The sequence below is a fragment of the Colossoma macropomum genome, unplaced genomic scaffold (assembly GCF_904425465.1).
Source record: "Colossoma macropomum unplaced genomic scaffold, Colossoma_macropomum, whole genome shotgun sequence".
Taxonomy (NCBI): Eukaryota; Metazoa; Chordata; class Actinopteri; order Characiformes; family Serrasalmidae; genus Colossoma; species Colossoma macropomum.
Window position 1 is genome coordinate 225,602 of NW_023495274.1, and position 17,264 is coordinate 242,865.

The window sequence follows — 17,264 nt, forward strand, 5'->3', positions numbered from 1 at the left end:
CGTAATTAACCAGATAAACTGGGAGTAAGTCCAGATAACCAGGATGTAAAGCAGACAGACACATAGATTTAGCTAGATACACAGATTTAGCTAGATAATCTGGAATTAATCAGATAACCAAAACTTACACCAGACAATAGTTGACAAAACTGGCTAACTGGATTTAGCAAGATAACGTTGATTAAAACCAGATGACCTGGATTAAACTTGATAAACTAGAATTAATCAGATAATCAAGATCAACTGGATTCATCAAGATAATCTGGATTAAACCCAGATTTCCTGGGTTTGCCCACATAAATTGGAGTCAAACAACCAGATTACCAATAATTAAACTAAAAAAATCTAAATTAAAATCAAAACAATATGTTTTAGGCTTAAAAAAATCAGATAATATGATTTAAAACCTGGATTTAGCAAAAATAATCTGGAGTTCATCAGATGACCAAAACTGGACGATCTAGATTAATGACAAGCATTCCGGACTAAAGCTAGAAGTTAATCAGACGTCTAAAACATGACTTTAAAATGAACATGATATGGCACAGATAACCTGCATTTATGCATATAATTTGAATTAAAAACAGATAACCCAGATAAAAGCCCAATAATCCAGATTCTCTCACACAGCCTGGGCATCTGGACACAGACCCAAACATAGACCCAGCACACTAATCTGGACTTAAACAAGATAAACTGACCCTGACAGAAAGCTATAACTGACCAGATAATCTGATCTTTACCAAAGGATTAACAGGTAGCATCAGAAACCTGGAACACCACAGTCATAAGATCAAGGCAGGTATGTGTTTCTGAGTGTGTGAGTGTGTGTGTGGATTTGCTGGACAGACACTTTTACAATTTGGTGGAACCCATAATGCACTGCAGCAGGAGCTGGCATCTATAAGCAGCCCAGCAAAAGCCACAGGAGTGACCAAAACGAGCACAAAGTGGAAAAACACAACATCACTGCTGCACATCTGGACCGACTCGCTCACACCCACATCTGACCACTGGACACTACCACTTCAAAACCCGCGCATGAAATGCAGCGTGTGGTTCTTTATGAAGCGTGTGTGTGTTAGCAAACAACATTCCAGTCATATTTGTGGCAGGTTAGAGGTCAGTTTATAGCTCTGGTCTGCTTTGGACTGTGTTCGCCTTTCAACAACAAAACAAAACAAGACATCAAAGAATAAAGAAAGAGATTCTTCATTCCACCGCAGCGTATTTTAATTTGTTCATGCTCACAAGCACAAACGGCCTAAAATTAAAAGTATTCATATAAAAGTTTTTTGTTTTTATACTGTAAAAAAATGGTGTTTGTTTTGAGACAAGTGAACTAACAATAACAAGTTATCAGTGCAGTTTTTCTCCCAATATTGAACCTGTTAGCTAGGTCTCCCCCACTCACACAAAGCTCCCAAGCTGGGACGGTGAAGGCCACCCCATCTGTTCAAACTGCCACTAACTCAGCATTGTTGGACATCTCAACATGCTTGGAGGAGAATACTAACTGCTAATTCTGTTATGTCAGCTAACAGACATATATATTAACTAGCATGGTGTTGAGTGGTTGGGGAGAGGGAGGACCATTCGCTACTGTTAGTAAATGGCACTGTCCAGATCAATTTTAGCCCCCAAGGTACAGTGTAAATGTACCCTCAAAAGGGTACAGCAGTCCTTAAGGTCCAACTGGGTACCTTAAATGAGTTTAAAGGCATGCTGCCTTCACTTTCCCAGGAAAAAAGGCACATTTGTACCTTTACATTAAATAAAATGAAAAAGCCTAGAGTCAAGACTCAACATAAAGAATATGACTGCAACGTAATATGGCACAGTTGCGTTCCCTAACTAAAGACACTGACGACGTAAGGGGATATCACAGTGACAGCATCTGTACCCTGCATGATACAGCTTTTTTTTTCTCTGGGAGTTTACCCACCCAGTGAGAGGAAGGCTATTTATGCTCTCTTAGGCCCAATCCCATTTCATATTTTTACCCCTTCTCCTTGCTCTCGAGTGTCACCTTGCCCCTTGGAACTGAGTTACAAGGGGTAGTGGTTGAAATCTTCCGTACAAAATGAGACACAACCCTCAAATAAAAAGAATATTACTTCATTAACACTAGCGCCGCTCTGTAGGCGACCATGCCCATCGGCAGTGATAGCAGAGCAGGGTAAAATTCAGCAACCTCGCTGCTGGTCTTTAGTTACCTTTAAGGAATCATATGCCTTCAAAGTGGGGGGGATTATTTATCACCAGCCCTAATGCACCAACTGCTGCACCATTTAGGGTGGATTAGGAAATTTAGCTAGCTAGCTACTGAGACATCTATACTGATAGCGATTTTTATGCTTCTTGTGAAGAAAAAACCCATATTACATTGAAATGCCATTAAACTAAGATAATACCATGGTTCTCGTAACTTTTTAACAGAGGAATTACTCACATTTGTGGGTTTCTTTGGTCATTTGTGCCGGTTCTTCTTTTTTCTCCTAACACTCCGTTTGTAGTGTGCCTCTATAAAACCTCTATTTGGAGTGCCATGTAGCCCTAACACTTCGCCCTACCCATCCATCTCAACAAGAATCAGGACACCCTACCCCTAGATGTGAACACGCAAAACAAAGGGCTAAGCGGTAGGGGCGAGAGGTGAAATGGGATTGGGCCTTGGACTCCCAGCCACAGACGGCTGTGGCATGACTAAGAACGGAACTCACATTCTCCTACCAACAGTACCATGACTTAGATAGCTGCACCACTTCATAGCCCAAAGATAAGGTTTTTGCATACTGAAGAGATCGGAGCTTACACATTACAAATATAAGGGGGCGGGGCTGTGCGTATTTACAATAGTACTAATACTACTACTACTACTACTAATAATAATAATAATAATAATAATACTTACTACCATTATTTTACAAAATGAACTTGCTCAAGGGTTTTTTGTTCTTTCATTGAGTTCTGTTATTACCTGAAATACAGATTCAGTATTTGAGTGCATTCATGAGGTGCGTCACACTGGTAAGACTTAAAACGATAGTCAAATTTACAAATATAATGTAGTCGATCAGCCAAGACACGTCTGGATCTGAAGTTTGCTTCTTTAGTTTTAGTTTTTAGCTATGAGGCAATTCAGCTAACAAGTAGTGGAAGCTTATACTCCACCAATTATCATGGTGCTAATGGCATACCTAAATCATCACACACCCGCCTCAAACAGTGTTGACAGTCTTAAATAAAGACTTGCTTATGTGAATTCTGACACTGGATGACACACTTATCTATAAACATGGATAAAATCTGGACAAAATTCAAGCTTCAAGGTGCTGCTACTGTTTTCAGTTCTGCTAATTTACTATAGATGACAGTATAATATACAGTGTCAGAAACCACTTAAATAAGTCTATTTGAGATTACTTAACACCTTAGCATGGTTTGAGGTGAGTGTGATGTTAGTGCCATGCTAATTTGGGCATAGGTTTCTATTACTTATTAGCTACATGCTTTGTAGCTCCAGTGTAAAACTTCAGACACAAAACAAGTCTTGAATGATTAACAGGAAAAAATAAGTTTTGTTTTATCTGAGCTTTGTTGTGGGTTAAGTACTAGATCTGTGTGTAAAACCGATCTGTGTCACAGCCGGAAGCACCCTCAACTACAAAACACACACACACACACACACACACACACACACACACACACAGATACTCCACTGCAGGTTTCCGGCCCCCATATTGCCATCACAGCAGGAAAAGGTCAGAAATGACAGGTGGACAAAGGCAGGCCGTGTTTACATCACTGTCCAGAGTGTGTTGTCGATGTGTGTGTGTATGTGTGTATATCTGTGTGTGTTAGCTGTTGATAAAGGTCACATGCTTGTTTCTGTTGCTACACTGTTGTTGGAGGTGTGTGTCTGTGTGTCTGTGTGTATATTTATAGTTTGCATATTCATGTTTCTCATGTATTTTTTGAGTGTTTGTATATTTACTGTATGTGTACTTTTCTGCAGAGAATGTGTTTTGTGTATGTGTGTGCATTTATTGTGTGTCTATAAGTATTTCAAAAATGTGTATTTATATGTGAAGTCAAACAATTTAAATAATTAATTGCAATTAATCACATTATTTTGTGTAGTCATGATTAATCACAGGTCTTTTGACTCTAATTGGAACCTAAAGTAAGATTTGTTTCCATTTAAAAAGCAGCGCATTGTGTTATAGCTATAAAATAAGCTTCAACAGAATGCATTTATTAATCACAATAATTCTGTTTGCATCATTCTCATGAACCTGAACACAAAAATCATGAATTTCCAGTTTTCATCACCGATGTCTAGTAAGAGCAACACTGGCTGCATGTTTTAATAATATTAATGATTACAGCGCTCTCACTCTAATGCTTCTTGTTGATTTATTCATAGCTCTCTCCTCCACTGCTAACGTTACTAATATTAATGATATTGCTTGTATCAGTACTGTGTTTTGCTGACTTAAGACTGCAGTCTCTTGCTTTGTCAAGAGATCCATAAATGGAATTTGGCATTTAAAAGCTAAACAGTCACAGCATCTACACACAAGCAGCGTGGCTGCTTATGGATCAAAGGGTCAAACCAGGAAAATGTGTTAATGTGTTAACAGTTTTAATAAATTATTGCATTAAAGTCTTATTTACATTTTAAGTTCGACACCACTAGTGCAATATAAAAATACGTATAAAAATACAAGTAATTAAAGTATATAATGTATGTATGATTGTGTGCATGTGAGCAAACATAATATATAATCCTACCTGATATCTCCTCTAGGCACTGTTTGGCTGTTTTGCTGTAGATGAGTTCTTTAGTGGGACTGAGGCAGGGCTCAATTACTGCAGTACAGTCGTTCTCTGAGTACGTCCTAGAGAGAGAGAGAGAGAGAGAGAGAGAGAGAGAGAGAGAGAGAGAGTATCAGTTAAATTAGCTGCAAAACAAAATATGCATACAATTACAACATCCATGCTCCATGCACAAATTTATTCTTTTGTAGCTACTTGGGAGTTTGCTGTTGTGAGATTGATCAAGCTTTACAGAACACTCGAAAAATCCCAGTCAACCTAATGAGAAACTGTAGCTCACAACTCAGTTTATATCACAATACCTACATTTAGAGTGAGTTATTCATTCAACCTAATGAGAAACTGTAGCTCACAACTCAGTTTATATCACAATACCTACATTTAGAGTGAGATATTCATTCAACCTAATGAGAAACTGTAGCTCACAACTCAGTTTATATCACAATACCTACATTTAGAGTGACATATTCATTCAACCTAATGAGAAACTGTAGCTCACAACTCAGTTTATATCACAATACCTACATTTAGAGTGAGATATTCATTCAACCTAATGAGAAACTGTAGCTCACAACTCAGTTTATATCACAATACCTACATTTAGAGTGAGATATTCATTCAACCTAATGAGAAACTGTAGCTCACGACTCAGTTTATATCACAATACCTACATTTAGAGTGAGATATTCATTCAACCTAATGAGAAACTGTAGCTCACAACTCAGTTTATATCACAATACCTACATTTAGAGTGAGATATTCATTCAACCTAATGAGAAACTGTAGCTCACAACTCAGTTTATATCACAATACCTACATTTAGAGTGACATATTCATTCAACCTAATGAGAAACTGTAGCTCACAACTCAGTTTATATCACAATACCTACATTTAGAGTGAGTTATTTATTTCAAATGACATCTGAACAGTAGGGTAAGCAGAAACTTCACCAGCTTCAGCTGCTTTAGCACTGCTAGCTAGCTAAGTTAACATCATAGTCTACACAGCTAACTACAGTAGTGTAGCTGAATACAGCCTGAATTTAAAGACTTAGATGGAGCCTACATATTGTTTCTGTTTCTGCTGGAATGTCAGTGTATGGACCATTTTGGACCAAACCTTAACATCTAAGTTTCTTCATGTGAAATTAAATTCATTTTTTATTGTATTATTATTATTATTGTATTAATATTCAAAATTAGCTAAAACTGTCACTATTAGATTTTAGTCTAGTAGTCCAAGTCAGTTAAAACCCCAAAAGGTGTTGACTTTAAACCATTTCAGCAAAATGATCCATATATAACCCCACACAGAGCTGGGCGATATGGCCAAAAACGTTATCACGATAAACAAAACTCATATCGTTCGATATCGATACATACCGCGATAAATGTCAAATCATGATTTCTTTCACGTTTGAAGGCTGATTTTACTCCTGGGTGGTTAACTGTGGTTTTAAACTATCACTTATGGTCCGATCATAACAAACACTCGGCAAACAGTGGAACATTTCACTAATCTGTCTTGGGACAGTGGGAGAAAGTTTCTGAGCTGTTTTTATCAGCTGGAAAAGCACAGCTGCAATTTTTGTAATAGTCGTTATTTAAGAAAGAAAACAGATTATTTTTAGCTGTCTGGTGTCGAGCGCTCGGCTACCCCGCTACAAACGCTAAACAAGTGGCCAACAACAGCGCTAAACTCTTTAGTTTCTCAACAACGTCACTCGGTTCGGTAGAGCACGGTATTCCGTACACTTGCAAATATTTCTGTCTGTGTAATAAAAAACACTTTCTTGACATTTGTCAAAGATGCATCTGAGACATTGCCATATATCCCTTTTTCCATCAAATCGGTTGGAAAGACCATCTAAGCTGGGTTTGGACACCAAATCTGTGCAAATAGTGACCGACCCCCCCAGCGCCACACGAACATGGCGGGTGGGGAAACCCAGGGATGCGAATGTGAGTGGGGTGGGGAAACTTTCACGGCCAGTTAAAATGCATTTTAGCACATTTAAACATCATATTTAACACTTAAACGAATATTAAACAATGGATCATCCCCACGAAACACAGCATGTTTAGTACTGAGTTGTTAATCTAAGTTTACACCGTCAGCTAAGTGACCTTAGCAGATTCCTTTCAACTTCACAGCACTGACTCACTTAACTTTTTTTTTCATGGTAGCCTCATTCATTGCACAATTGTTTATAATAATTCAATTTTATAATCAGTATAATCAGTTAATGTCTATTTTTATGCAATTAGGTTTCATAAAACTTCTAATAAACTGCAGGGAAAACACTGTACAGAAAACTGCTCCCTCTGTGGAAGCTGGTGTGCGGAGTACTGACGGTACAACACCGCGGACGCAGATGACGGTTTTTTTCTTATTTCTTTAAAAGTATCGGTCCAAATGTGACCAATCAAAGTGCATATTGGTTGCTAGGCAGATTTTGCAGAGTCCAACCAATCATTAAATCGTGTATGACTTCGGGTATTTCCGCAATAACTACTAAAACGCGAAAAATGCCGAAATACTGCACAGAATACAGTGCTCTTACGTTAGGTCACTGCTGTCACTCCTACCACATCCATGTCAGAGCATATCACAGTATCAGACACTGGATTTCTCTATGCTATCGTAGTAGTTTAAGGGGTGAACCGCAGTATATCTGACGTTTGCTGTGTAAAAGCATTATCTGCAGTGCGAATCTCTCACACCAGCCACAGAGTCCTCCTTTTAGGTATGTTTAAACTGAAAGCGGTGATTCTGTGTCTTGTTTGATCTACAGTATCATTAAGTCGCCGTGCTGTGCGAGTGACGAAGCGCGGCTTCAATTAGCCAGCAGCTAAAAACAGCTAGCCTGGAAAGATAGCGCTCTCTCCAATGCCTCACAGCTTCCTCAGTTTACTGTCGTTTAAGTCAGGGCTGTAACTCACATTAACCCACTTCTTTCTTTCACTTTCGTTGCTCGTGAATGCACTGATACTAAAATATGACGGTTTCGGGCGCTGTAACACGCGCGTAGTGTGAGGATTGTGATTTATCGCTGCTAAAGCTGGTTAGGATGTACAGAAAGGTGAGTTCACCATAGGACAGTACAGTTACACCACTGACCTCGTCACTCGGTCACAGGAGAACAGATCGCCGGTCGCTCCACTCAGACAGGGCCTGTATAACTCCGCGTTTCAGCCGTTGCTAAAGTATATTTGGCGACCCTTTTTTACTCGTGGCCCCCTCCCTCTCTAATCATGTAGAAAAACTCGGAAGTGCGCCCTCTCCTGGCGACAGCAGAGTAGTGTCGCTTTCCTTGCAGTAGAAAACGCCACCGGGGCTTTCGCTAAAACGTGGAAGTGTGAGAATGGTGAATTATATTTATCGAACCTGTCTTATCGCTCTATCGAGGAAAAGTTATATCGCGATACTTATCGTTATCGTTTTATCGCCCAGCCCTAACCCCACATAAATAATGTTATTGTGTTTCACCATGAATCCCACGTACACACCATCAAAATGTGTTCCTTTAACTTCTGGCAGGCCTTTCACACACACACACACACATTTGAAGCAACAAAAATAAATAAACAAATCTGCAGGGGAAAAAGAGAGAGGGAGCGGGTAACGTGTCAGACTCTTCAGGGCTAGGTGAGGAAAATTATTCAAATGAATTTAGAGAGGAAAAAGAAGAAAGAAACAGATGGAGCAGGTCAACTCAGGACACACACACACACACAAACAATATACACTGCTCATGAAAGTGTGGGGACACATTGTGTTCTTTTGAAAGGGAAGTAATAAAGTAATTAATTAAGAGCAATAAAGCGAGTATTGTTTGGTTTTGACAGTTACTTTTCAATTAAAGTAAGGCTTTATTATTAGGGTAACACTGTCACTAATATCGGCACAAATATTTACACATGTAATACAGTCTTCTAACACTGGCTGAGTTTGTTACGCTGATATTCAGTTCTCTAATATTCAGAAGTTTTGGCATTTTAAAGCCACAAAAACTGTAGCTTAAAAACAAATATCATCAGCAAAGGCTTATAGATGGAATAGTTACTATGATCACATGGAAAATATTAAAAAGAAATAAATTATAGCTGGTTTAGCTGAATGCAGTATCAACTCACCTTAGAGCACAACAAACTATACCGCTTTTCACCAGGCCAATGAAGCTATGGGACGATGTCCTATTGTTTTCCTCTAAATAAACTTGAATAGCCTTGAATGTGGTAACTGATGAAGAAAAAAAGGATCTTTTGGATTAAAAATAACACGTCAGTGCCAAGATTGTGAATCTTCGAGCTGACGATTCATGATTCATTGGTTATCAATTCAATTTGAAAGGGTTTTTGTAAATTAAGAAATGTTCAATTCAAGTCAATAAACAATTCGATTCAGTGATTTGATTCAGTGAATAGATTAGGCTCTCAAGCCTCTTTAGGAAATATTGTAATGCATTGAAAGTGTTCCTAACTGAATCTGTCAAATTACTTTAGTAATGTGTATTGCAACATTCTTATTTTAATTCCCTAATAGGCAGAAATGGTCTTATATGGGCACTGCTCTGCCTGTAACCTAATGTCGCACCTACTACACAATTCCAATATTAAGTGTGTTATGGATTAGAACTCTGCACAGACAGGTGTGTGTGTGTATGTGTGTGTGTATGTGTGTGTGTGTGTGTGTGCAGGGGTTCTTAATTATCTACACATGAATAATAAACCTGTAACAGGCCTGTGTGTGTGGGTATGTGAAAGTGTTTTGTGTGTGTTTGTAAGTGTGTGTGTGTGTGTGTGTGTGTGTGTGTGTGTGAACGCTGTTTAATCTAGAGAGGGATTAGAGCCAATCACCAACACACACACATACACACACAGGCTTACAGAGAAAACAACAAATAGTTGTGCATCCTCTCTCTCTCTTTCTCCCTCTCTCTGCCTTTCTATTCTCGTTACTTTTTCCTCATTCTCTTTCTTTCTTTCTTTCTCTTTTTTCCCTCTCTTCATGCTTTCTCTCCATCAGTCTCTCGCACTCTTGCTTGCTCTTCCTATCTCTCAGCCTCTCTCTATTCTCTTGTTCTTTCTCTTTCTTCACATTCTCTTTCTCATTTTCTTTTTCTCATCCCTATCTCTTTCTTTCTTTTCTGTCTCTCCTCTCCCTCTTTTGCTTTCTCTCTTCATCTCTCAGTCTGTCTATATTTGCACATTCTTTTTCTCTTTCTTCATTCTCTTTCTATCTTTTTCTATCTCTTTGCCTCATATTCTTCTCTCTCTCTCTCTCTCAATCTCCCCCTCTTTCCTTCTCTCTATTTTCTCGCTCTCTCTGTTTCTTTCTTTACACCATGTCTCTCTCACCTTCTGTCTCTTTTTTCTCTCTTCTCTCTTCTCCACTTTCCCTCCTTCTCTTTTTTCTCTCAGCTTCTCTACACTGTCAATCTTTCTCTCTTTCTTCATTTTATCTCTCTTTAGCCTTGACAATGCAATTCAGAACCCAACAGTCTACAGCCCTAGAGTCTGCTATTGTATTGCATTTCAGTTTATGACTCAACAGTTTTGAATATTTTCTACAAGAAAGTTCAGGAAGTTTGTTTGGTGCTGGTGCTGGTGCTGGTAAACACTAACAGACGTAGAGAGTTACAACACAGAGAGCTGACCGAAAAACATCACCTCCATCTAAACAAGGTTTTTACTCTTATGTGAAGACTCCATGTCATTCTCAGTAAGAAAGAAAGTTGGGTTGTATCATCACAAGCTGCCCACAATCTGGAAAAGCCAGGTTGCTCCCACTTACACTGTCACTGTACCGACAGTATTGACATAGTATTGAAAGAGTACAGATACTCTACATCTCACACTTTATGGTCAGTATAAATGGGAAATCATTATGCTTTTTCTTTTAATACCTTGACATATATCTGAGTGAAACATGGTCAGGGATGACCATCAAGCATGGTTGTAAAGCTAGCTGATCCTTTTCTCTCAATGACTGGTGGTGTGGTACAGCAGTATGAAGTTAAGATCGACATACAAGCAGGTGAACACCTCACAGCACTAGCAGTGTCTAGTTAATATGTTGATATGTAATGTAGTTAACTAGAAATGTGAACTGGCAACTGCTCTCTGCTCTCCAGGAGTTACATTCAGTCTAAGCTTTGTTTGCCAATCATGTCATGTAACTCCTAGGTCTGCATCCGAATTGTTGAATGAAACTATCGTTCCTATCTGCTTTACTTGATTTTGCCTGATCTGAAGCTTATGGAATTGGCAGAGCTGACCAGCATGTGGCTACAGATCGGGAAAAATCAAGGAAGACCAATAAGAAAGGAAGTTTCATTCAACTATTTGGATACAAGCCCCGTTTTGCTGTTTGCTCTCGAACATTTCTTTATTGCTCCTTGATTAAAAATGACACTGAAAGGCTGCACAATGCAGCAGTGTAGTTGTTTGTCCTATTTTCAGCTGCTTACGTCAGCCAAAACAACTGTTTACCTCCAGTGCAACCATGTGACATCACGCAGCCAATGTGCAATGTGCATCCAATACAATGGCGGCTCCCATATGTCAAACATCTCAACTAAAGCCATGCCTTTTATAGTAAAAATAACATTTTGTGCAATTTGTGAGGATATTTACCCCACATTTAGGTCTACAAGTCTTACTATCTGGGGTTCCTTTTAATATGACCCCTCCTCACCAGGAGGCCACTGAATGTTTCTGGCTGTGGAAGTAAAATTCAGTCAAATATCATCATCAATTATACTTAGTGTATTTTGAACTATTGGAAAATTTTAAATGAAGTGAGGAATATCACATATTTTATGGTTTTGCATTTAAAACCCCTGTTTTTGACCACGCTTGATGGAGCAGTGTGTTAAAAAACACACAGCAGAACAGTACTGACTGCACTGGTGTGTAATGGTGATAAACATTGATGACTTGCACAGCGTCCTCTCTCAAACAGCCCAGAAAGAGCGGCATGGAGAGACTAGCTAAAAGCTAATTATTCCCGGCCTCCTACGGACTTGGAACTCTTCTCTGCCTCCCCGTTGAGTATAATTAAAGAGAGTGTGTGCCACTGTTTAATGGAGTAAAATAATGATTGCATGACTTAAAATAGAATACCAGGCCTAGATCTTTCTCTGGAACCAGCTTCAGAACCTTATACTTCTAGCCTTTGGGCTGATGTGTATGATTGCTGGGAGGCTCTAGAATGTTCTCACACATTCACACTGGTTCATTTGGCTCAGTAGTTCTTTTTCTGAACAGTATAAAGTCAACATCAGAATAATGGTGCTTGATGGTGAGCTGTGGTGGTTGTTACAGTATGACAATATCTATCAGAGAATGAACAGTTATGTGGATTATGTTGATGGCTGTAGTGGAGAAGGATGATGTTTGGTGGAGAATAGTGGTGTTGGGTGGAGAATGATTATTAACATATGATGATGTTTGGTGGTGAAGGCTAAATTGCTGAAAACTTCTGGACTGTTTGCACTGTACACTGAGAAGTATGTTTTGAAACTTAACATTAAATACATTTTTTCCTTCTTTACCACCCACCTGCATATAAAAGGTGCAACGGTTGCTGTGTTGGGGTGATTGTGCTGCTGTTGCTGGGGTAGTTGTACTGCTCCATTGCCCCCCAGCACCCCTCCTCCTCCAACGGTGGAAGCAGTAGAACCAGAAAGAGCAGAAGTACTGGTGGAGGAAACCATGCTGCTCTTCCTGCCTTCCAGACGCTGCATGTAGTACGCCTGTCCTCCTTTGCCGCTCTTTGCCTTCTCTCCACCTTCTTTAACCGGCGCTCCCGCCAGGCCGGGCTGACCTCCTGCAGACTTGGTGTTGGCTGAAGCTGCCGGAGCCTTTAGCCCAGGTTTAGGGATGCCGCTGGAAGCCGGGATCGCACTTTCCTTCTTTGCTGTGGGCGTCTTACCTCCTTTAGGGATCAGGCTAGCAATTCTGGACGTCTTCTTAGCAGGTTCTACAGGTGCTGGTTCTTCTTTAGGTGGACTGCTGGCTTTACTTTTGCTTTTGCTCTTCTCCTCTTTGTCTTTAGGCTGGGGAAGAGACTTTAAGGCGTTCTTGTTGGTATTGGTACTACTACTTTGACTGTTAGCAGTAGTAGCAGTTACGCTAGCTGTGCTCTTGTTTTGGGTCAAGACAGAGGATGCGGGTGTCTTGCCCTGCTGCTTGGACACTCCATTGGATGGCACTGGGCTACAAGACCCTTCATCTCCATATTCTGACAAATCATCTTCTTCTTGTAGAGCCATTTCAGCCATGGAAGGCGAAGTCCTGGATGCAGAACGTGGATTTATGAGGCGAAACTTCTCCAGCATGGACCGCTGGTTCCCAGGGGCTGATTTGGAGGCATCATTTAGCGCAGGCCGTTGGCGGTCAGCAGCGGACGGAGGAGGTGGAGAGGATGTGGGGCTGGTGGCCAGCATGGAGGAGGTTGCACTGTGCTTCATGTTCATGGACTTGCTGCGCCAAGCCTTGCCTGCGGTCGGGGAAGGGATGGATGAGGCCAGCTGCTGGCCACTGGTACTGCCGTTCATGCTGCCTGCTAGAGGTATGGACTTCACTGATTCTGTGACAAACAGGAGATAAGATCAGATAGGGTAAGATACTTCACTGATTTTTCAGTCTCATTTTATTTGGAAAGTCCCCTATAGTCCCCTATAGCTTATCTACAGATGTTCAAATTGTTAACAAACTATCTGTTGATTCTAAACAGTGGTAGGGTTAGGGTTAGGATTTGGACCAGGGTTAGGGCTAGGACCTGGTGAGGGTTGGGTTTTGGTTTTGGATTGAGGTTAAGGTTAGGGTTAGTATTAGAGCCGGGTTAAGAGTTAAAGAAAATTATGGTCAATTTAGTAGATATTTAGTGAAATGTAGCTTGAAAGTAAATGAGGTATCTACAAAGCATCTAAAGTGGACTATCCAAATAAACTGTCACCAAAAATCCTATATTTCCAAGAGTAATCGTATGTAGTATGGTGTATAAGCATAGTATTAGAAACACATACTGTTTTGGTGTTAATGCTGTTATTAATATGATGTGAAAAAAACAAAAACAAATATATATATATATATATATATATATACATATATATACACACACACATTGTGAAGTACTGAAATTGAGTCAAGCTGCACATTCTAGGCTGGGAGCGCCCTCTGCAGGATTATACCACATAAGAACATTAACACCAAAACAGTATGTAGTTCTATACAGGCACACACACACGCATATATATACTTCAAAACAACAGCGTTCTAGCTAGTATGATATACAGAGTGTATAATGGATAAGATTACATTCAACTGGAGAAGGAGAGAGGAGGAACACGAAGGTTTTGTCAGGATTTCAGAACACAGTGAATATTGTTATGTTGTTTTGTTGTTTTGTTGTCTTTTGCTCTGCCGTCCCCTGCCACAGTGAGATTTCAGGCAATGCTGAGAGGCACTCAGGCAGAAAATTGGCTCCCAAATTGATTTGGTAGAATTTCAAACAGTTGACGCTCCCTTGTGTTGGCTAGCCCTTCTATTTGTAGCTGTTGTGGGATGTAAGTGTTGTGGGGAATCAGAATAATTCAGATTAAATCATGAGTCAACTGAGACGTTCATGAACATTTATAACAAGGCACACATTTAGGAAATGCTGCAGTGCTAGACAATAGAGAGATAATACACTACCAGTCAAAAGTCTGGAATCACCGTTTTTAGATTCATTCATTCAGACATTCATTCAATCATCTCTGTGCCATGCCACTGCGGTTCTTTTCACTTCCACCCTTCTATCTATTAATTCATTTCACATCCATCACTTATTCATTCATCATAATGCCAGACCAACATTTCTATCAGTATAATACGTGCATACACTAAATAATACATTCATTAATAATCAACTAGTTCCTATTACCATGCCAAACCACCACACTCCTTGAATCCATTAATTTATTCATTCATTCATGTACCCATCCACCAATCCATTCATTCATTCATTCATTCATTCATTCATTCATTCATCCACCACTATGTCAATTTCTGGGATCCATCCAACCATCCATCTATCCATCCATTCTTTCTTTCATGCATTTATTCATTCATTCATCTGCCAGTCACCATGTCAATTCCTAAATTTAAGTATTAATTTGTTCACTGAAACATTAGCATGCATGAACCTCCTCTAATCTCTGAGCTAAAACTGCTCTATAATCCCCATTATAATCTCCCTCACTCTGAAAATACCAACAGTGGAAGAGAGAGAAAGAGAGAGAGAGAGAAAGAGAGAGAGAGAGAGAGAGAAAGAGAGAGAGAGAAAGAGAGAGAGAGAGAGAGAGAGAGAGAGAGAGAGAGAAGGAGAGGACAGAGAGAGAGACAGGAATAGAGAAAAGAGAGGAGAGTGAGGGAGAGAGAAGAAGAGATAGATGGACAGAGAGAAAAAAAGAAAAAGAGAAATAGATATAGCAAGCAAGAGAGATAGAGAGACAGAGAAGAAGAGATAGATGGACAGAGAGTTTAACTTGATGTATGTGCATGGAGACTTTACCAGCACTGTGAATGGGCTGTGTGTGTTAGTTAAATTAACCACATGTTAAAGATAAGAGCAGGCTGGATAACTCCACTTCTCTCATTCCTACACACACACACACACACACACACACACACAAATATAAAGGTCAGCCTGTCAGCTTGCAGTTACCATAGCAACCCGCCTTTTTCTCACCACTTACTTCATCCACCGGGAGTGAAATGTCACATTTAGAGTGGTGACAGATCTCACACACACACACACACACACACACACACACACACACACACACACACACACACACACAAACACACACACACACACACTGATAAGAGACTGAGATTGATGCTGTGATTTTGATTTTGCAAATGTGTAATCTAACCTTTACAAATATTTCTACCGGAGGCTGGGTCACCTCTCTGTCTCTCTCGTGCTATCTCTGACTCTATCTTTCTTTCTTCATCTTTCTTCTTTCTCTCTCTGTCTTTTTTCATTTTTTCAGTTTCTCCTCCAGTTTTACCTCTTCTTTCTGGGTCTACCTTCTAGGATATGTTTATCTCTGTTTCTCATTCTCAGGCCAAAACACACAGAGCCCAGAGACACGTGTGTGTCCTATGTTTAGGGCTGTACAATACAAATTAAACCACCAGTATTGTGATTATATTGCTACCCACCGTAATTGTGATAAACCTTGTAATATACACACAATTAACTGACAGTTAAACACTTTCTTATTTTAACTAAAATAATTTCCTTTTGTTGGAGAATATGAATATGTTGATTCATTAAAACACCCACAGTAAGTCATACGGAGCTGTGATGGGTCAGAAATTTGCATAATGTAGCTTTCCGGGATGTCAGTATTGCAAAGTGTGTCAGTATGTCAGTATTGGTGATTCCAACATCACGATTAATAAATAATATATTGTGCAGCCCTAGTTCTATCCATCACAAGAGAGCACCATTAAGATTAAAATGATAGTTCAGCCAAAAATCTAATTCTCCCCCTTACCACAAATGTAGTCAATCAGCCAAGAAATGTTAGGTGTCTGAAGTCTACTTCTTTAGTTTTAGCACCAGAGCTATGAGGCTAATGTGGCTAACAAGAATGGACACTTATTCCCCAGCAGTTAACATGGTGCTAACTTCATGACTAACTTTCACACACTCGTCTCAATCTGAGTTAAAGTGATCTCTAACAGACATGCTTATGTGGTTTCTGACACTATATGACACACTGTAAACATGGATATCTGTGCCCGTTTATTATAGATAACATAATGTCATACAGTGTCAGCAACCACATAAGCAAGTCTTTTATAGAATGTTAGAGTGATGAATTAGAGACTGGCTTTGGTTGGCAGCTAATGGCTTGCAAAGGTATTTAAAAATAAAAAAATGCCTTTTTGTTTCCTGGTGGAGCAGGATAATCATCAAAATTTGCAGAACAAAAGGGTGTGTCATTGATTTTATAGAATGTAAACAGAACTTTCATACTGATGCTGAAAACTGAATTCATATTTGAGCTGTTTTTGTGTTCTTTAACAGTGGTGCCATCTAGTGGATGACAGGAATGTGACAGCAGAACCTAAAGTTCTTGGCACTTGGATGGAAAAGAGCGTGTGTGGAATGGCTGAGGAGTGTGCATGTGCCTGTTACCTCTGTCGTTTCCGCTGGCATACTGCAGTGGTCTGCTCTTGTCGATGCTGTTGAAGCTCTGGCTCCTGCGGTTCAGAGCGGTGGCTGAGGCCGGAGCTTTGCTGCTGCTGCCCGCACTGCCTGCAGCGGGGGATCTGGAGGGACCTGGCAACCTGAGACACACACACACACACACACACACACACACACACACACACACACACACACACACACACAC

At 39.9% G+C, this 17,264-nt stretch overlaps 1 protein-coding gene across 8 annotated transcripts in view; it reads right to left on the reverse strand.

Annotated features, from left to right (window-relative positions):
* Positions 1-17,264, reverse strand: part of nav3 (neuron navigator 3) — a 218,438-nt gene that overhangs the window by 101,248 nt on the left and 99,926 nt on the right. For all 8 annotated transcript variants that reach the window (XM_036561812.1, XM_036561809.1, XM_036561810.1 and 5 more), the window contains 3 exons: positions 17,048-17,199; positions 12,409-13,438; positions 4,798-4,904 (listed from right to left, as the gene is read on the reverse strand). In XM_036561812.1, the coding sequence (XP_036417705.1) occupies positions 4,798-4,904; positions 12,409-13,438; positions 17,048-17,199 (1,289 nt within the window). The remainder of the gene's footprint in view (positions 1-4,797; positions 4,905-12,408; positions 13,439-17,047; positions 17,200-17,264) is intronic.